Source organism: Poecile atricapillus, chromosome W (genome assembly GCF_030490865.1).
Source record: "Poecile atricapillus isolate bPoeAtr1 chromosome W, bPoeAtr1.hap1, whole genome shotgun sequence".
NCBI classification, from domain to species: Eukaryota; Metazoa; Chordata; class Aves; order Passeriformes; family Paridae; genus Poecile; species Poecile atricapillus.
This window is the reverse complement of record NC_081288.1, coordinates 17,770,623-17,793,166: the sequence shown is the minus strand read 5'-3', so window position 1 is coordinate 17,793,166 and position 22,544 is coordinate 17,770,623. Positions and strand designations below refer to the sequence as shown.

At 38.1% G+C, this 22,544-nt stretch overlaps 1 protein-coding gene across 1 annotated transcript in view; it reads left to right on the top strand.

Annotated features, from left to right (window-relative positions):
* LOC131591885 (transcription intermediary factor 1-alpha-like) overlaps nucleotides 1–22,544 on the top strand; it is a 56,114-nt gene that overhangs the window by 7,833 nt on the left and 25,737 nt on the right. The window contains exon 2 of the mRNA XM_058862994.1: nucleotides 13,767–13,885. Coding sequence (XP_058718977.1) covers nucleotides 13,767–13,885 — 119 coding nt within the window. The remainder of the gene's footprint in view (nucleotides 1–13,766; nucleotides 13,886–22,544) is intronic.

Sequence of the window (22,544 nt, the reverse complement as noted above, 5' to 3'; positions counted from 1 at the left end):
TGGGGTGCAATCCTTCAGGAGCACTGTTCCAGTGTGGGTCCCCCAGGGGGTCACAAGTCCTGCCAGCAAATCTGCTCCAGTGTGGGCTTCTCTCTCCATGGATCCACAGGTCCTGCCAGGAGCCTGCTCCAGCATAGGGTTCCCGTGGGGTCACAGCTGTCTTCAGGCATCCACCTGCTCCAGCACAGGGTTCTCCATGGGCTCTGCTCCACATGGTCTCCATAACACACTGCTCAGGCTGGGTTCTTCAGGTGCATATGGCCTGAAGTGTGGGTTGTGGGCCAGTACAGATGATCCCACCGAACTGTTAATAGTATCAAAATCTTCTACTGGAGTTACTATTTTAGATTTAACTTTTATGTGCTATAGCAGTTTTCTGATGCATTCTTTTTTCTTTGGCAAATTTAAAGGTCACAGAAAAAGATGTTTGTGTGGAAAAATTCCAGTGATGCTTATAAAATTCACCTCAGCAATTAGGTTGCTATGAAATTGTGTATGTTTAAAGTACTTACTTGCACTTCAAATGTGCTTTGACGGTGAAGGTGCCATAGTTGAACTGACCAAATTATCTACTTTTTAACCTACTGGCCAGAGAGTATGTGTAAAACCATAAATACCATCAAAAAAATCATGAAACAGTTGTGTAAAGTAAGTAAGAAAATAACATCGTTTTTAACAGGAAACAGTCTTGTAAAATCAACTGTGAAACTGAAGGTTGAGCCAAGGAATGTCCCTAATTACTTGATACTGTCTCTCCAGTGATTCAAGTAAAGGCTTATTTGAAGCTTTTATGTGGGAGAAAATTGCATATTACCTTACATACATTACTAATATGATAAAGGACTGATGTTAAACAAGGTTTCTAGTTATTTTTGAAGTTTATCAGTGGGCTATGGGAAAAGGATGACAGTAAGCAAGGCTCAGCTCTGCACCCATGGGTTTTGAGGGCCCTTGTCTGTGGATTTGGGTCATGGAGACATCCTCATTTCAAAAAAGAAATCTGCAACTCTAGTGCTTAGTCCTCTGTAAGTTAGAGTACATGGACAGGGGAAATAAGACATTTGCCTTCTGAATGTAGAAAGATTTCTGCTTCTGATTAATAACTAAGTTGCCACAGGCAACTCACTATTAAAATGGAGAGTTTCCCTTTCAACTGTAGTCCCTCAAGTGAATATAGTGCAATTTGAATAAAACAAGACTGTAGTGCAAATACCCTTTGAACTAAAATGATTGCCTAATTTGAAAAGTGACTGTATAATTTTCCCAATGAGCTAACACATCTGTCTGGACTGTAGGTCGTAAAAAAGAATCAGGACTATTTTAACATACATGTTGACTTGGATTTCTCCCCCCCCCCCCCCCCCCGTATTTTCTAGGATGGCTACATGAGGTCAGAAAGTATCTATTAAAACTTACTTGATTGACTTAATTTGTTTCTGGGCATGTACTCTAGAGTCTGAGCATGGTCAAGGATGTATGAGCTAAACTAATTGTTGAGCTAATGCTATAATCCAGCCCTCACACAAGTTCATGTTGTGCTTAGACGGCTGCTGCTGAACTTGCTATGTCAGGATATTTGTAACACTGATGCTCTTAGGGGAGGGAATGCTGGCAGCTGCACAGGGAATGAGTAGGTGGAAAGAAAGAGGGAGAGAGCTGCAGCACTGCTGGGACTGGAGAATGAGACATTTTAAAGTGGGAGCAAGGTTCTAATTTTAAATGCAAGGTGCAGTGCCTCGACAAAACAGCCCAGCACCAAGTCTGTTACCAGAAATAAGCAGTATGCAAAATTGTCCTGAACAGCAAAAGTGTGAATTGAAACACATATATTTTTCTGACTTGGACTTTGCTTTAAAATGAGTAAACTAGTTGCTGAAGTAATGTAGGAATGTAAATTACATGCTCTCCTCACCAGTTGGTTTAAGGAGAAGGGGTAGCAGCTTTGAATTTTCTTTGCCTTTGGAAAAACTTTGATGACTTGGAACAATTGTTTCAACAGTTTTCAAGTAAAAGTTAGAATTCATAGCATTGCCAGCTAATGGTAGAACAGAACACCATTTTAGTCTGAGGACAGTAGAACAGAACAGTACAGCCTTGTAGAAATAAAGGATGTAACTTAGGCAAACAGAAGTCATGCAAAAGGTAAGTAGGATGCCAGCTCAGTTCTGCAAGGCTGAAGTTATGGAAAACAATCATATTGTGCTTACTCAAAAGTGGGGGTCGAGGAACAGCTGCCTGAAAAGGATACTGGACATTGAAGACCACTGAAAAAGACCCCCAAAGAATCCTGAAAGGACTCTCACTGATAAGTGACTATATCAAATAAAGTAATACATATACATCAAGTAAATGGGGATAGCTAATGAATATGTCATCAGTGTTTATGATGAAAACCTGTTTACCCGACACTCAGGGCACTTGGTTAGAGGAAAGATCCTCCAAGTGACCAGTGCATTGTAATAAAGAGTGCCTGTTTTCTAATACTCAAAACTTGTTAGATAGTTTCTGTCTGGCTGATTTCAGTATCACAGCCTCAAAGTGATAAATTAGGGTAGTAGGTAACTCATCGGTTGGACACTGAGATAAAAACAGTCTATTTAGCAGATAAGCTTTGTTGAATGAATGTAGAGCTGTATAATGGTGGGTAGTGTCCCTTAGCAGGACCTCAGTAATGGCTAAATATCTGGGAACTTTGAAACCCTGGGGGTATCGTAGGTCTGGATTATAGTTATCTCTTTTTTATGTTTACAGATTCCTACCTTTCCTTGCTTAAGCAGTTTGTTTTCAGCACTCAATAGTTCTGTTCCTTATTTGCTTTTATCTTGTTTGGGGGCCTCTCATCACACATTAGCAGCTATTGTTTTCACTTGTTTTAGGTTATGGACTGTGTTGAGTTTACTAACTACAGACTACTTGGCCTTCAGTAGTTCAGTTTTATCTTCCCATTGGAAGTAGGGAGAAGGGACAGTGAGGGTATAACCCACTGGCTAGCATATCTTGGAAATTGCTGAACTTAGGAGTACTTAGATTGTTTAGTTTAATCAACTGTTAAAGGAACTTTATGTCCTTTGAGGAGCTCTAAACTTTCCTTCAGTCCCTTCTCTATGCAAGATACTCAAATATGGTTTCAGAGCTGATGTGTTAAATGTTACGTGAGTAAGTATTACCTCAAAACAGACACATAGAATTCTTTCCTTGGATAAACATAGGTGGCATTCAGATAGTTTATCTGAATGGGAGTCCAGGGATGCTAGCAGCTCCTTCTTCAAATATTGCACTCCAAGTTGTTAAATGGAATGTTTATTTTCTGCTTCATAGCAAAGGCAGAGTCCAGTCTTGTGAAAGAGTGTGCAGAAGTTTCTGGAATGGAACATGTGGGAAGACCTGTGGGCTTCCCTCATCTAGCAGTGAATTTTAAACAAAATAGGAAAGAAAACAGTCTTTATGTTTGTCATAACTCCTATAACTACCATAAGAATGACTTGCAAGTATTGCTTTTATCACTTGGTTAATAAGTATTTGATACATGGCACTGGCACCATCAGTAAAATTGTGTGTGTTTTGATGGATCGTGCAGGGAGACAGTACTCTGTTGCCTTTTCCTTTTCAGAAATGGCTTTATAGCTGGACTAGACACAAGTTAGAAGCAAACCCATGATTTGTGGTAGCTCATGTGTCTTCTAGATTATCAGAGACATTGACACTCAACAGAGCCAAAGATCTCTCCTCAAGATAAGGATTCTAGAAGCTGTTTTGGCAAAACGAAGATGATTTTGTTTATGGGTATTCCAAATGGATTCAGTTGACAGTCCTCTTTGCTGCAATTCCACCCCTTATGCAAGAGCTGAATGTAGTCTGGATTCTTTAAAAAGCTAAATGCTAGTCTTGCATCCTTTAAAAGTCCATTTAGCAACAGCATTATTGTATTGTGTTCCAGTCTGATTGTATGTATTGTGTGGAGTTTTTTTCCTTTTCCCGGCTCCCAGTTCCACTGAGAGGAGGTCAGATTTAAAATGGTTTCCTTTGGCTGCCTTTTTGACTGATCTAAATTTTTGAGAATATAGTGTAGGTGTTGTAAGCTGCAGGATGTCTGGCTTCAAACTTTAGCTAGAGTCGCTGTTGTTCTGGCTTAAAGTTGTGGCTGGTTTTTGCTTTTCATTTGTCATTATGCCAGACAAGAAGATTAAGAACCACAATGCCATGGTGGAACCCTTGTGATTATTCCTTAAAAATAAAGAAGAAATAGAAATACAATCCTAGTTCATTCCCAAGCTGTTATTGAATGCCAAGAACTTAATTTTCAATCCTTTGAGGCAGTATGGTGCAAGAAGTGGAAAAGAGATTGAGTGAGTCTAAAGGACAGAAGGTATGTAAATGGCACTTACGGAGACCAGTTTTGGTAGAATGTGAATTTTCTTAGCGCTGAGAGTGTCACACTGGGAAAGCGCCTTTGAAGGAGTTCTTTAGCTCTGAGAACACGGAGGAAACTTCCATAGGAAGACTAGATTTCTTCAGTGGACGTGGATGTTCATTCACATCAGCCAACAGGCTCTGGCTCATGGTTCAGTTATCTACTGCAGATTACAGCAACAGAAGGAGATACACCATGGGAACATAAGCAGTATCACTGCTGGCTCTGTAACCTGCTGTTTTCTGAAAGCTGTAGGGCAGCTGTTAGAAATCCCTGTTGTTCTTACTTGATCAATTAGTGCATCTCTTCAACCCAGAAGGAATATGTTTTATTAGTTACATTCAGTAATTTTCATATTAATGCAATGTCAGAGGAGATAACACTGCTTCTTTAATTAATGATGGTTCTTGCAGGCTGCATAACCATGTGTGAATCTCACAGTGCATATAATGCTCCAGCCTGGTAGCCTTAAAGCTATGTGGGAACTAGAAAAAGCTGGGCACCTTGCTTTTTGAACCCTTACAAGGGTGCTGTGGCATACTGGGCACATGTAAGAGAAGAATATAAAGTGAGCTGGCTTTTTATTCCAAAAGTCTACTGTAAGCTACCCAAAAGTGTAGCTTACAGTAGACTTGGAGGATATTCTCCTCTCTTAATGACTGGTTTTAGAATATCAGAGCAATTCTTGCAATTGAAGTGAATGCCCAGTAGTGGATAAGAGTATTAATGTAGTTACTGGAAAGAAGTGGATGTTTTCAAGGTATAATTCATCTGACCAAGTGTAAATATCTGCTTTAACAGTGAAACCAGTCATGCTACTCCACGTAGCAGAATATGGACAGATGCTGTGAACACTGCAGTTAAGTTGATGGCTCTGAATATTGACACTTCAGCATTTTAAAACAAGTTTTCCTTTGGAGCTTCAGACTGCAGTTTGTTAGGGTGCAGAAATCTGTGTGCCTCAGTTGTATTCTCCAACAGGAATTTAAAATCACAATATCAAAAATACATGGCATAGAATAGGCAGGTAAGTTGAAATTCAGTTATCTGAACTAGAATATCTTCTGGCATTTCTGAATTTTTGGGATGCCTGTAGTATTTTTGAAAGGGCTGGTAGATGTACTGCACAATCCACAGGAGCCCTATTTCCTTCTGGAATAGTAGTTGGAAGCCAGGCAGGATATTACCCTCAAATTAGGTATGTCTGTTTAGGCACCTGAATTGCTCCCCTGAGGCTAGTGGCTGGAAAAATGAGGGCCAAGAGGGTAGTTTGCCAAGTCTCTTAGGTAGTTTCCAGTTACTGAGTGGTGAACATATTGAGAATGGAAGGAGACTTGTGAAGGAACAGGTTGCAAGGATGCATCTGAGCCCTTGAAGAAGAGAGGGAGTAACATGAGCTAGTCAAAGGCCTTGAGTTGCGTTATCATTTCTGTTTGGATGACAGTTATACTGAAATACTCTGACTAAAGCCTGTTACCTACTATTGTTCCCACTACTAATTTGGTTCCCTTAATACGATCCAGTTCTTAGAAGTTATATTTTCAGGCTTTTTTTTACCTTCACATCTGCTCAGTGTTGATGGGAACATTAAGGTAGCTAGGGCTAAACAGAAGAAGTGGGTGAAACACTCAGGAGTGTCACATGTTGGAATGTAGTTTTCATCCTTTCAACAAAGAATTAAAAAGAACCAACTCTTTCAGTGCTTGAGAAGGGCTTGGTTCTTTGGGTTGAGACTGGCTCCAATTGTCCAAATTATACTCTGCTAACCTGCTATTTTTTATAACTGATTTCTGGGAATAGATGCATTTTACTGCGACTGCTGAACTAACAGGTGGTTGTAGATGAGAACTCAAAAAGATGAAGACCAGAGTATGAAATACAGTGCTACAAAGAAATTGTTATTAGCTGTGCTGTGCTCTAAGGCAGGGTCCATCTTCATACCAGAGATTCTGACAACAATTTTTTTTTTTTTTTTATCGTAGTCATCTTTTTTTTAAAACATTAATTATAACATGTTAACATGCTGCTATTTATGGAGAAAGGTACTAATTTCCTTGTTCCAGAAACACACACGGATACAATGGACTTGAGCACTGTTGGCAAGATCCTAGAGTATCTGCAAAATGGTATTTCAGTAGAATGTATAAATCTAAACAGCATTAAACCCACTTTCAAAATGTTATTTCAAAATGAAATACTTGGCTGATCAGAGAAAACGATGCAAGAAAATCACAAAACCTTAAAAATCCTTGCATGTTATATGTCTGAATTCATTACATACCATTTGGAAATACTTGACAATTTCAGGACTGGAAAGAATGTATTTTAATTCTGATGAAAGAAATGCTCATCACAGGCAGCAGTGACAATTGGCTTAATTGTTGGCAGCTTCTGCATCATCGTTGAAGCACGTTCATTGCAAGACAGTGAGACTTTTTGTTCATCATCTTGTACTTAAACATTGTCTACCCCACAATAACAATGCTTCCTTTTGTTAGCACTATGACACTTCTTATAATTGTTAGCTGAAGAAAATGTATTGGACAGCTTTGCATGTGAATGTAAACTCTGCCATCAGAATTTCTTAAGGTATTCAGAAGTGGCTGAAGGGTCAATCCTTGCAAAATTGGCAATTTTTGAAGTCTAATACACACTATCTAAAATGTTTGAAGATTGGGCATGTATAGCAAAAACAATGAACCATTTCACAGAGCAGCTGAAATATTTTAATTCAGCTCTGCAGTGCTTTCCAAGAAAGTCAATGTACTGCAGCATAAAAACTGGCCTGTAACACTCTTCCAGAGGGGGGATTACAGCTAATAGTCTTTGTCTGGTTTTAATTTATTTGCATTTTAAAGGATTTAAAATAATTTAAATTAACAACTAATTAATTATAATTTTAATAAACATTTTGCTAGATTGGTGGTTGGTTGGAATGTTTATATCTTGTCAGTAGGTGCCAGTTTTCCCTTGAGATGTGCCTGCTTATTGGTTTAACCTATCTCCCCTCTACTAGCAGCAGCAGGCTGTCACAACTAGATGGGAGCAGCTTTTTCTGGAACAAACTGGTTTGAAGAAGTTGCCAATTTTGCAGCACCAGTAGTGGCTTAATGAGAAGCAAGAGGAAAGCAGTAATTATTTTAAAAATTGATTCAGATGATACTGCACATGATATTGCCTCTCAAATTAAGTTTTCTAAGTGCTTGTTCTTAACTGGGAAACATGACCTGTGTAAATATAACCAGCTTACCCTCAAACCCATGCATTTTAATGAAAATGCTTGTAAGTATTAATGGTATCTATAGAAAGAGCAAGAGAAGAAAAGAATCTGTATCTCACAGTTGATGCACCCAAATTTTCTGTGTAGTTATGTTAAAAATTTTATAGCTGGTGCTGTCTTCAATCCCTGACATACCTTTTATTAGTTTTACTTAACATGTCCATGTTTTAAACATTTTAACTGCATATGTAACTTGCTGTTAATATTTTTTGTTCTGAAATCTCTAGTTAGAATTTTAAGCAAAACATCTGTAAAACTGGGAAAGATTGCTGTATGAAACCCTAATTTATTTATTCTGTAATGACTGTGTCATTGCAGGTAAAATTGCCGGTTGCTTCTGAGCACTCTATTTAATAAAGAGAACTCTCTTTCAGAAAACTGGTGGATTTTTTGACTGATTTAATCTGAAGACAGGGAACTATTAAGTCCTCCTTTTAGTAAAGCACTTTGCATCTACTAACAAAAATACCCTCTTGGATATACAAATGATCATCCAGTGGCTTTATTAAATTGGCTCTGAAACTTGTTTGCAACAGTGAAGACGCAAATGAGTCAAAACTGGGGCAAACCAGAGCAGTCTCCTCCTATTGTCTTGGGATGCTTCAGTGGTCTCGAATGTACTCCCAGGAAATTGAGTTTAGAGTTGGAAATAATACTGTATACACTGTAAATCCATTCTGCTGAATGGCTTGCAGTGCCCTTGCAAATGCAGCATATAACTTGTGAAGAAGACTAAGAATGGGCCTTGATTTTTCCTAACTAAAATTCCTTGAAAGAGGTGCATGTGTTATGAGCCTGTAGCCAGTGGGGTGAAACACTTTTTTCTCCCCATTGAATCCCTAATCAATCCCTAATCCAACTTGCTGCGTGGCAGCACAAATCTTCCTGTTGTCATGGGACAGAAATGAATGAGCATGGGAGCCAGCATTGCTACTTTTGTTAGCATTGTGGTGTCCTGTCCTGGTTCAAGCAAAATCTGAATGTGAGATTCCACAACTGCTTGCTTTTTGTAAGAATGCTGCTAAGAAGAGTGGAGGTCTTCTCTTTTACTTCTCCTGTTCAAGAGCCACATGTGCTTGACCCAGCTCCCTTTACAGCTGAAAAAACAATGCTCCTGATGCTAAGATCCAGCTATTGAGATGTGCCTCTGCCCAAATTAAGGTTCAAACAAGATCATACACTGAAGTCAATAATGCAGATTTTATTTAACATGGGATGACAGGGAGAAGGGTAGAAAGAATTGGAAAAAAGCAGAAAGAGAGAGATCAGGTAGAAGATAGTCACCACCTGTGGATCTAGTGGTGTCCTTTTGATCCTTCTTCACCCTGGTCTTCTCAGTAGTGGGACTCTCCAGGTCTTTTCACTATTCATACATACTAGCAATGAAACAAATTGCTGCTCATTGGCTACACACTTCTTCTATTCTATTGGTTAATTGATTCTTTTGCTTCTAAAGCTAATTAGTCCTTGTACTCAGTCTTCCCCTTTGTTTGAGTTGGTGGTTGCGCTCTCCCCCTGCCGGAACTACGTTTTACCAAATCCAAGCTGATTTCAGCACAGTTGCTGAGCTGGCTTTCCTTGTAGCCCACAAATTCCGAAGTTGTGTGCATTATCAGTGATACATTCTTCTCCCCCAGCTTTGTTAGCCTCCCCCTAGATCTGAGATAACATTCAGGCAATAGCACCCCTTTTATCTCACGTGTCTGCTGTGGTGGCTTATCTTACAGTTAAAGTTCCAGGTATCCAGGGAGGCATTATTCAGGCAGCTTCAGTGGTTGGTGGTGGTCACAGATGTCAGCTGTGCCAGAACTTGGGGTGATCTCTGACGAGTGATATGCATAGGAGCAGTTGCTTCTTTACACATGTTTCCACAGTGGGAAGTTTTGTCTGGGTGCATTACCCAGAATGAGCTAACCAGGTCTCACCTCTGCCAGGCCGGGAGATAGCGCTGTCTTGTCACTCCATTCTATGCTTATCTCATGGCAAGGTCCTTCTGTGGCTGTTACAATGTTTGAGACAGACAACTGTGTTTTTTTAACTCCTTACACCTGGAACAGAGGAGCAGATAAAAATGTGGGATCTGCTCACTCACTATCCTCACAATTACCATGATGATGATTATGAAACTCCTCTCAATTTAAGTCATATGTTTTTGCCTTCCTGTGCTTGCTCCATTAAAAAGAAATATATAATTATATAGAATTACTTAGATATAGAATCTATAGAATTACTTTGACAAATATAAACCCTGATACTTGAGATCTTTTGCTTAAATTCATCATCCTAAGGTTGACTAATTCTGGGTTAAAACTGATTTGTGTAGCAGTCATCAATCCAGGATTATAACAAAAGCAAGTTTACTCTCACACAGTGGCAGAAGAAACCTGTGACATAAGGCTAGACAGCTTAAGGAATTCTAGAAAAGAAAATTAATAAAGATTTTGAGAGATGTAGGCAATTTTTCCTTTTTTTTTTCCTTTTCCCATCTAATACTAGAAATTCTAAGTTATTTCTTGAACAGGTAGTTGGCAAAGTTGTTGAAAAGACATATGAAACATTTGGTTTATGTTAGTATGTTCCCTAATTTCTTGCCTCCCCTTCCTTGTCTTCCATATTTTCAACTCAAGCTGATTTACAAACTGTGGTTAATGCTGCTGATCTGGTTCAGTGGCTCCATGTTTAATCTTCAGTGGTGGTGTTATCCTCTTCCCATCCTTGTGCTGCTTCGTGTGTTGCTTCACAGTAGTCAGTAGTGCATTTGGTCAGTGAAGCAGAACAGGGGATGAAAGTGAAGTTTGGGAGAGCAGGAAAAATACATCCATGTCTGAATTGGTTTGCCAGTCTCATTCTATGTCTATGCCCATCTCCCAAACACATGCAAAGACTCAGACACCTGTGTTAACCTTGACAAAAGGAACAGAACATAATGATGCCTTACTTATCCAAATAAGGGAACAATGTGTTCTAAAGAAGTAGATAAAAGAATGTGTAAGTAGACACACAGGATGCTCTATGTAGCTGGAACCAGGGGATAAATAGATAATGAGGAATACAGTGAGTTTTATGGTAGTTACATAAAAGGAGGCAACAGTTCATGCCTTAAGAGAAATTCAAGGAAAAGTCCCCTTTAACACTGGGGGCTCTCAGTGAATACAATCACCAGAGACCCCTTCAGAGGACCCTGTAGGAACATAAAAGGACTCCTACTAAGAGGTGGATGTGTGCAAATTAGTTCTAGAAGTGATGTGTATGTATCAGCCAGGAAGTACACTGTAATCAATATTTATGATCATGATGGAATAAATATCTTTTTTGTAAAGTTTTGCAACACATCAGATTAGAGGAGATTAGAGGAAACACCCTCTGTGTATCCAGCATGCTGCAATAAAAAATTCCTGATTTTTAATACTTAAAATTCTATTTGAAAGTTTCCTCCCTAGCTGATTTTGGTATTGAAGCAGTAAAATCACGGTCAAAGTACTCTCTATTTAAAGTTAGAAGGTGGTATGCTTTATTTTTTTATTACGGCTGTGCGGCACGTGGAGTCATCTCTCAAAGACCTGTGTGCTCCACCACTGCCCCTTATTCTCTGTTTATTCCTCAAAGTATCACATATGCATAGGATTACACAATACATATACAATTACATATTCACAATTATACTGTACATATACAAATACATATTCATTGTCTGACTCCGCCTGCTGCTGCCTCATATGGTAATGAGCTCCATGCCCCTCTGGGCATGCTCAGTTCTTCTTTTGAAGTGGGGCTTGGGGTCCTGTTAATGAAATCTTCCTCGGGCTTGAACTTTTCAACTGTGTCCTGTTGGCAGCTCTCCTGGTACTCTTGGACATAGTTAATATTCCTTGCCTGCAGGTGCAGACACGGATCCTTCCTTTCCACAATAGTCCACACTTCTTGTCTCCTTCTACAAACACAACTTAAGACAAGTAAACGATATATGGTCCTATTCTAACTAAGCATTAAGACAAGTGGAATGATATATTATATATATCCTTGGACTATTCATTTCACCTTGGCAGTCATTGAGTACTTTACATTCCTTCTACAAGCATGAGGTGTATAGACTTGTTTTTAACTTTTAACCACACCTAGAAATTGTTAATCGCCCACATTGCTCCTACCATAAATTATTTTATATTTTCTGTACCTTAAATTTTCTCATAAGATGATCCTATTCTAGTTAAAATCTTAATTTCCTAATTTTCTTAATTCAGTATCAGCCCAGAGCACTATGCTTTGTCAGGGTCAAGAATGAGCAGTGAGGGAACAGGGAGAGGGTAGTTTGTAATTGGTGCTGTTGAAAAATGTAAAAAATAGTATTTTTTGGAAAGTGTGTAGCTTGAGTATTAAAAGGTGTACTCACTCTTGACTGTAGTAAATTGCTTTGCTTAATTTCAGGAGAAATTCAGTACTTGCAGTTTTGCTAGCTACTTGCCTTACCAGAACTTAATTTCTCAATTATCCTTGCAGATGATGGTATAAAAAAAGTTACAAAAATTGCCACCAAAAAATGGAATTTGTGTATCAAAGGAAGCTGCACATATGTGTATTGAAATGCAGACTGGTGAAATGGCATTTAGAGTAAAATCAGGCTTAACATCATAGCTGTTCAGATGAAAGTGAAATGCCTGGATAACAAATTAAAAACTTCTTGCTGATTTCCCAGATTGAAGACTTGCTGTAGTAAAATGGGTAGACTTTTATTAGAGCACTGCGTTATACTGAGTTGTCAGTTAAATCTTGAGCATCTGTTGGAAGAATCTTACGAAAAAGTTACCTAAATCTTGTATGAAGCACTTAGGGTAAGGAATTAAGTCTTTCTGCAGAAAGTGAAATATTTAATAGTTTCTGTACTTCTACATTTTATTGTAAAAATGAAACAGGAACCGATTTAAGCCCATGCTGGTTTAGTTAAATATGCAAATGGTGAGTTATATACTGGTGTTGAATTCACTGGATTAAACAGATCTTTTTTAAGGCCCTAAATCTATTTCTCATCTCAAATGGGAGCTGAAGGTCTAGAATCTATGTCAGTGTAGACTTGCATGACTGTAGGCTTTTTGCATTTGACTTCCATGTCCTAAATGATTATTTCAGCCTAACTTAGTTTCAATTGCTTTCTTTTTTGGTTGTAATAACTATGGTAATTTTCTTTAAGCAAGATGTCAGTGCCTAGCATTTTAGAGGTTTTTCTTGAATGTTAAAAACAAGCTTCAGTGCTAATAAGACACTTATTTTCTGCAGCTAGAAAAGGTGTCTGCTCAAAAATGCTTATATAGATCTTTTCCATTTCAACCTAGTCTACTCACAGCTCATCCCCAAGTTTTGAACTTTACTTTGTCCTTTACATTCTGCTCAGAAGACTAATTGTTTATCCTTTTGTGTTACCGGTTCTCAGCTTTCTTCAACCTGAAGCCAAAGTATGTTTCTGTCTTAGAATTGTACCACATTGTGTCTTGCAGAGGAGAGGAGGGAGAGAGCCTTGCTTATTTATTCCTAATTTTTTTTTGCTTTCCCTTGCTTAATGTGAAGGTAGTCAGGATGTTAATACAGGTCCATTTTTCCTCTCTACAACTCACCTCATTAGTTTTGAATGTATTACATTTGTGTTCTCATATGACATGGATGAAGGTCAGTCACGTCACACTGCTGGCGTGTATGTGTGTGTATATGTAATACCACTCAGTGTCACTTATTACTATTCCACACTAATAAGTGTTTACTTTAATCCAGTCTATAACAACAAATTGTCAATGGGAATTCCCATTATAGTAAAAGAATTATTTTTTTACAAGATTAAGGCAAATTCCTTATGGCATTGAAACAAGAAAGTGTTTAACCTTGGGTGATAGAATATGTCATCAGGGAAGAACAGGTAAACATTATTTCAGTGATAAATAAGAATTTGCTTTTTCTTGCTCACACATTATTGACAGGAAGGTATTACAACATCCTTTCAAAAATATTTATCCTTGCAAGTTGTCTTTGAAGTTGTTTAATATATCTTAGTTTGTGCAAGCATAATCAGATTTTTTTTTTTCCCCCCAGTCGGTGTTATCCGCTGTCCAATTTGTGGTCAGGAATGTGCAGAGAGACACATCATAGATAACTTTTTTGTGAAGGATACCACAGAGGTTCCCAGTAGCACAGTAGAGAAATCAAATCAGGTAAGTGCATTAACATGTAATCAAGTTAACACCTTTTGGATGTGTGTGCATATCCTTGGTTTCTTGCTGTGTGGCCTTTTTGCTCTTCATATGCAGACAGAACTTCAAGTATTTAGACATCATATGGGGTAGTGACTCTAGAAAATCAGTTAAAATGTATGAAAATGCATGTGAAAAGGTGGTTATCTTACCCTAAACTATTTTTAATTGTTGATATAAACTTGCATCTTAATAGCAAAAGATAAAAGTAACGAATAGGCATTAGAATGGGAATTTTTATACTTTGGGTAAGGTACTTAAAGCATTCTTGGAAGCAGAGACTTGAGTAACACTACACCAGGAGATCTCAGTGGACTTTATCACATTACTGACAAAACATGGCATTAAATAGCTGGAGTCCCGTTGCCAAGGAGGAGGCTCAAAATGCTAATTGGGAAGGATGGTATATTGTAGGGATTTCTTGTTTGTTTTACTTATGTAGTCTGCCTCTTCTTCCTTTTGCAGTCAAGTAACAGCCATCTCATAAAAGTTGCTTATCTGGAAGAATAGTAATGTTGGGGGTTTTTTTTCCCTCATGATGTTTTTTTCAGGAGGCAAGTACTGGCTAGTGTGGAAGCAATACCAAATTAATAGTCACATCTGTGTAGGATCACAATTGAACAATCTCTGTTAGCAAAATATTGCATGTCTTCATTTTTAACTAGTAAGGGAGTATCTCATGCATCTTTTTACTCATGAACTTTTCATTAAACTCCAGGGACATATTGTAAATAATTAATCCTCTTTGTATGTTGCTGCGTTCTTGATAAGAATAGTAGAATAGAAGAGAACAGTAAGGTTGCTGTGTATCAATGTGGCTTTTATTCCAACTCATGCCCTAGTATTTGGATGGTGGTCTCCTTTTATTTTGAAAATTCCTCTTTTTCACTTTCCCATTTTAGGGGGGACTGTATCATTGGCTCTCGAGCTCTTTGCTTCAGGAGCAGTGTCTTAAAGGTCCTTCATTGTGCATTCTGCTTGTTTCAAGGCTTAGCTGGAATTTGTCCTTGCATGTGTGAACGGCCACATTTCAGAACAGATGACAGGACCCAGTCAGGTTCATGATGCCAACTTGCTGACTATTGAAGGCATAAGTGGTGTCATCATCTCTGAGAACGAGAACTTGTGTCTTGCAAACCATTAAACTGTTCAGAGTTTAAGAAGTTTTGAAACTTGATTTCTGAGAAATGGTAGACCTTACCAGAAACTGAAATTGATTTGTGAGTTGCTGAAAGTACAAGCTGTGTTCTTGCAATTTAGGACTGTTTGAACTTGGCTTTTTTTGGATTTGGCAAGGGGAAATGTTGGATTGTTGTTTTGTTTGTCCCCTGGGAATTGCAGGATAGTATCTGAGTTTTGCAGATGGTTGTGAGATTTACATAGTCTCTCAATACTGTATCAGTAAGACTGACAAGATGAGTAGTTCATGTTGAAAATTGGATCATAACTTTTATAGTGACTTTAAAATTACTAAGAGAAGCAAGATAACAAATAATGTTATGCAGAAGCAGTCCTAAATGTGGAGGGTTTTTTTGAGAGGGTGGGGCTGTCCCATAGCCTCTGCTTAGTTACATAACAAGTCCTTGAAGATACTCTTTGGGGAGTGGTGATAGAACGGAATTTTTTTTTCCCTTGGGAGTGGTAACCATTTTTTTTTAAAGTCTCTGATCAACCTCTCTTCCCCCTTACAATATTTTTTTTCTCCCTGTGGAAGTTAAGTGGATAATTCCATTCACTGAGTGGTGTTAGCAGGGAGGTTCTTGAAAACATTTGTGTTTTCTTAAGATTCCTTCTAGACTGTGGTCTTACTCTTCCATTCCATATTTGTTTCTCCCTCTCCCTGACACAAGCCAGCAGGTTTGCACTTCAAAAGCAGGTCTGTTGTTCAGCTAAGGTCCTTGTATGAGCTCAGCACACTTTCTTTAGCAGTTGAAGGAAGACCAGCAGACTTTGCTGAACCAGCTGAATAGGACATTCATGTGCTTTTCTGCTGACCTTTTTCTAAGAAAATGGAGCTAGATGTTTTGTGAGATGCCTGCTAAGTGAGTGTGTACCTTACCTCTTGGAAATGAATGATGTGCAGTTCTCTTTGTTCAAATAGATTAATTTTGGTATAATAATGAAGCTTTTTGTACATTCCTTTGTACCTAAGAAAAAAAGCTCTACACTGTTCTGTAAACTTCTCTGTTGTGGAACAGCAAAGTTAAATCAATAATAGTTAAACTGATTAGTGTACTGTCCAGGGGGGAATATTACGAGGTTTAAGGATGATACAGCCTTCTAATCAGGCTGTCTTGTTTTGCCTTTGAAGGAGCAAAGAGAAAGGAAAGAAAATTTGCCAATAGCATAGGCAACACATCAGAGAAATTAAAGTAGAAAAGATACTGACACTTGCAGGAAATATTGCATCAGAGATCATCCAAATTCTATCCAAAACTGTGGCTATTTAATAGGATTTTTCTACTGAGATAGTTAATTTGTCTTCAGTAGTTTTGCAGCTTTATTTCAGTGGGTAAGAAACTAGAATTGGAAGCAAGGCATGGGTTTTGTGCAAATATTGTTGTGGCTTAGAACCATTGGTCTGTATCTATGATTAGCCTTATATGTGTGTTGTCAGGAAGGACTACTTTATTTCAGTCCAAGAGAGACTGCAAAAGACCTCTTGCAAATGAAATGTTCCAGATTCAAAATGGCACTAATGCTAAAGCAATTATTAGCATACTGAATTAAAACTGCAGAAGTGAATGGCTTATCATGGAGCCTGGCATTTTGGGAAAAGAAAAATAACTGGAACCCATGAAAATGCTATCCATCTATCTGTAATCATGTTTATCTTATCTGAGCCTGATTTGAGCAGTTCAGTACACTACTGGCATAGCTGTGCTTTCTAGCAATTACTACTGAAAACTTCAGGAGCACAAGAAGTGAGCATGAAGAAAGTATAGAACTCCCTAGTAGATGTTCCACAAGAGCTTCCCTGGCTAGCATTAAAGGTTTTGTGCTGGCTAGTAGCATAGGAAACCTTGCAAAATAAACGAAACTCACAGGAAATGCAGTTGTGAGGATTCAGGTTGTGATTCGTGTCAATTGAATAGCGCCTACCTATGTATGTGTGTCTGCAGGCAATGTGGACAGAGACCATGGCATTATTATATAGAAGTTTTAAGAATCAGCTAAAGTAAGGCATGGAAGTAGGGTTTAACAAGGTAACTATATAACAATTATATAAGAATAAGCTTTTAGCTAACAGTTTGTTTTAACAACAAATTTGTAATTACTTGCAAGTAATTCATATAAGCTTTAAACTACATTGTAATATAAATTTCAAACTATCCTTTGTACAAGCTATAAATTGTTTTTTTGAGTATGGAAGAATCTTCAAAAAGGAGAAGTAGGACTAACATGAGCTGAGAGACTCTACAAAGGTAAACATGCTGACTTTGAGTTTTGTAATAACTGAGGAAGAAGTCCTATGAAGACATTCTTTTAGACATGCTAGCTTTAGGTTGTGAAATGACTAAAAGAAGGCTTGCAAAATGTATGCTGACTAACAGAATATATATGCTTGCTTAAACAAACTGTATAACCAAAAATAATGCTAGTGGAAAAAAAATATTTTAGAAGAAGAATGGGAGGCTGGAGAGACATCAGAAGACCATCTCGGACCACCTCCCCAACAGATCTTCAAACACCACAACTGCTGATTATAAAGAAAAGCAAGTAGAAAATAACTGAAAATTTGAGGAAGTGAAGTGTCTGGAATGGCATAAGAGACTACCTTTCGAGACCTGAATTTGTGTGTTGCTTGGGGTGGAGACCCCCGTGCACCCAGTGCTGTCATTGCTCACCCTTTTATCGAACAAACTAATAAACTGGATATCTTGCTTGATGTATTGGCAGGTCTAGCTTTTCATTTGTAAGACAGTTGAGATCTTCCTAAAGGTAGTTATTGTAGTTGTGGGCAGCTAGAACATAAATACTTTGAAAGAGCAGATGCTTTATAATGTTTTTTTTTGACATTGCAATTTATTGACTTGGCAAAGTTATTGGCTTCTAAAGAGAAGTTTGAAAATAAAAATTAATTGTATTTCATTTATAAGAGTGAGCAGAAAGGGGCTTCAGACCTAAGAGATGTAGCTGAAGCAAATTTTTTTGATTTGAATAAGACTAAAGGGTAGATAAATGAGGGGAATTTAGGGACTTTAACAGAAGAAAATGGCATATGCAAAGCCATGAAAATAAAAATGAGGAATGTGAGATTGATGCAAGAGAGAAGACCTTGGTGATAACATGGGTATTGGTGCAGCATACTGAGCCTCTAGTGCATTTTAGTCTAGGTTCTAATTCTCATATCTTCTGTGTCCAAAACAGAATGTGTGTAAAAATATTTTTGATGATAAGAATAACTTTTTGTATCTTTACCAGTTACTGACCTGAGAGTTTAAAATACTGCATTAGGAACGAAGAACATCTGGGTTTTATGTGAGATGTTGGGAATGTAGTGATGTAGGGGGGAAATGATGCCTTAAGTTTTAGCTTTCATAATTTTCAGATTCTGTGCTGCCTAGGTGTGTAGTTTTGAGCTTCATATTAAGTGTCAGTAAGTTCTCTTCACAGGGTAGGTAGACAAAACAATCCTTTTCTAGGTTGGTACCAAGGACAATTGTTACAAGTTTCAGGCCCAAAAGCATAAACAACAGTTGGACTGAAGAGAGCAAAAAAGGAAGATGGGACTTCATAGCCTGGAGCTGTAATTGGGCAGTTAACCCCAATATGTAAATGGACCAAAATGTGTAAAAGTGTGAGACCTCATGACCAGTTGTCCATTTTGTGACCATTTTGGGTCCATCTTGGGTGTAGCCTTGGCCAGGCTCTTGTACTGCCCAAGATGTGTCCTTTAATGCCTTTTAATAAATACGTACTTAATTCTTAACCCTGTCTAGCCTCTGTTCTAGGTCAACTTTATGAAGGCATCGCAGTAACAAAACACAAGGTATCAGCTTAAATATGATACTAGATCCAGATATTAGGTAAGCAGGTCTGACTGCCATAATGAGGTGATTAATGAGGAAAATTGAGAACAATAAGTTTCTTTAAGTTTTTATGGTGCCAGAGGAACCACTGTGTGTTTTTCCAAAGAACTTTAATTCTTAAACAGCTTATTAAAGCTGTACCTGTGACCCAAACATCTTTGAAAGCCAGCGGTAATGGACTCAGGAAGAGTCACAATGTGCTCTGGTGTGCTTTGAAGAGATGTGGATATTGATGGGATGGTGGAGTAAGAAGGATATGTTGATCAGATTTCCTGCATTTTGAGCTGTCAGTACATGGTTCATATTTAGAATTACATATAGTGAGAGATCATTACATAATGATTAGCATCAGTGAGGTTTGGATCCAGTGGGGGAAATTGCATCTAATCCATTGCATCTAATTTACATTGGTGAAGTTTGCAGTTCACTGAATATTCATCTGGACTACTTTGCTCTCTTCCTTTGAAACCTTTGCTTGATTATTTAATCTCTTTAATACTCCAAGTGTATTTAATTGGAAGAGTGGTTACTTACTACAGTATCTGAGATGACAGGTCTGTTACCTCAACTCTTGCAAGTAAATGTGTTTTTTCTGCCATAAAAGCTTGTGTATTTACTTCAAATAGTACTTACCTGCAACATGCTGAGTAATTTCTGTTTTCATTAAATTTGACTGAAGGCTGAATGAACACATCCCAGGGTTATAAATACTAGAACTTGTAACTGAATTAAATGTAATTACAAGGAAAACTCAATTAAAAAGAAATGTCTGTCTGACCAGAATAAAGGCTTGCAGGTTAACTAGGGAGAGTTTTCTTTGAAATCACTGAAACACTGCTTGTGTGAGTCACAAAAATAAGAACAAAATGAGTTTTAGGTTTTGTAAGTGCATAACAAATATTTGCAGTAATTATGCTTCCATGTACTTTAGCTGTATGGCTTACTCTGATAACTAGGAATTCTAGTAAAATCCAGCCTATATCTGAAAATGCTTATTTCAAATCAGAAGTGGATAGGAGCAAATCTGATGCTACCTAGAAGTCATTGCTGTTTTGACAGCTTGAGTTATGATGTCTATGAAAAGCTTTAGAAATCTATCTCATGTCCACTTGGTGGATTTGAAGAGTGTAAAGGTGGGATATAAATTTTTGAAACTACAAAGGAGGAGTTTTGATTCATTTGGCCGCTCCTGATTATTGGTTGTTGAATCACAATTTTCATCTCATTCCGTGTACAGGTCAAAGCAGTTAAAAAAAACCCCAACTAAAGCATATTGAAAAAAGAAAACAGATTAACGTTGTGGAATCTAGGAAGAATTAATAATTCAAAAATTCTTTGAATTTACCTAAATGCCCTGGCATGTTCATCTGCTGGATTTTGCTAAAGATAATCTGGAAAGGCTGTTGTGGGGAGTTTGGTTGGTTGGTTTTGATTTTAATTTGGTTCCTGCCCCTTTATTTTTTTTTTATTTTTTTTTTTAATTTTTTTGGGGTCTTTGTTTTGCTTCTTTGACTTAGAGAATGCCTGAAAGACTCTTTTGTTCTTTTTCTCTGCTTATTTTGTTTTTACTGCTGTTTTTTTTTTTTACACTAGAAAACCAAACATCCAATATGTTACTCTCCACTCTGACTTTTAAAAACATGTTCTGGGTGTTTGGGGGCACAGCACAATCACATCTCTCTGGCAACAAGACTGATGTGCAAACTTTCTTGTCCTGGCCTCGCTGTTAAATTCACTGTCCAGTCAGCATTGCTGATGTAACTGAGCCTTGGGCTACAGTGCTGAAATCAGTGTTGGTTTGCATCGCAGTCATGCAGAGGGTTGCACTGTCACAAAAAGGAGACAACTGGCTAAAGAGAAAGGAGAGAGTGGTTCTTGGGTTTTTGGTTCTTGGGTTTTCCCCAAGAATTAAGAATACTTTTAAAATTTTTTGTTTGTTTGTTTCTCAAAATGTCATTGAATTTAAGGGTTAATAACAAGTGTTAGCTTTAACCCCAGCTGGTAACCAAGCACCATGCAGCTTTTTTTACTTCCCCCTTTCAGTTTACTTCCTCTCTCCCTTCCCATCCCACCTCCAGTGGAATGGGTAGGAGAATCAGGGGGAAAAAAAGGTAAAACTGTGGGTTGAGCTAAGAACAGTTTAATAAATGAAATAAAGTCATATTAAATAATTATAATAGTAGTAGTAATGAGAGTGAGAGAGGGAGGGACGAATAAAGCCCAAGACAAACAGGTGATGCCAAATAAATTTGCTCACCACCCACTGACCGATGCCCAGCCTGTCCCTGAACAGAGATTGGTGCCTCCCACCCAACTCCCTATGGTTTATATGCTGAACATGATATTCTGTGGTATGGAATACCCCTGTGGGAAGTTCAGCTCAGCTGGCCACACTCCCTCCTTGTGCATGTGTGAACTGGCAGAGAGCATGGGAAGCTGAAAAGTCCTTGAGTGTATAAGCACTCATTAACACACTGATGTTCTGGTTGTTGCTATCATTATTTTCATTCTAAATCCAAAACCACAGCACTGTGCCAGCTACTAAGGAAAACCCCCCACTCTATCCCAGCTGAAATCAGGACAGAAAGGAAGAAAAGTCAGTTTCCTGATTACAGTTTACTTCGTTTAATTGCTGTATTTCCTTCCAATTTCTAGATTTTTAATGATGTTCTGGTATTTCTCCCTAGTCTACTGGTTTGGATAGGAATAAAAATTTTTATTGTTAAGAGAAGGAGGGGAAGAAAAAGAAAATCCAGGCCTCATTTTTGTAAAGAAGCAGAAAAAGGGGCACAAGCCCAATTTTTTCTCCTTTGCAGGTCATCTTTAATGAAAAGAAACTGCTTCAAACTCCCAAGTTTGAGGGGTCAACAGCCCTTGTGTTGTAACTTCATTTCTCAGAAGATACTCACTTTGAGAGATAACATGGTGCAGAAGAATAAGCCTGGAACTCCAGTTCCAGTTCTGTCAGTAACTTGCTATCTGGCCTAAGGCAAGTTTTGTGCTAATTTTCCTCTCTTTCCTGAAGGGGAAACTGGAACATAGTTCTGTATATATATATTTTTATCTGCATGAGATAGAAATATTTCCTTCCTCTTTAACTTTATCTATATTTACCTTGTGTGGGTGCAGAAGTCATTTGGTTGGGTTTCTTTAATCAAACTGAAAACAAAACTAAAACCTAACATTTCCTCCTTGTTGCTCCTGCAAGCAGAAATCTGTCACTGTTGTCTGTAGGATGTAGCAATCTTCAGACACCTTGAGGCTTTGGTTTGCAGCAGTGCTAAACATTGCCAGCAATGAGTGGTAGTTAACTAAACAAGGATCTACATAAGCAAGTTCACTATTTTTTACTACCAAAACCCTACTGAAGGCAGGACATTGAAGGCATTGTAAAGATGTAAGGGAGTAAAAATGAAATGATAGTACGAATGTGTGAAATGGTGTTGTCCATCATTCAGAGTTTTCAGCCTGTTGTTCAGATTGTGGTACTGTAGCAATTTTTTATTGTATATGTGTTTAGTCAGTGCAGAGAGGTTTTGGTCAGATGACGTGTTTGTTTTCCTTACTTTTTTTTTTTTCCCCCCCCA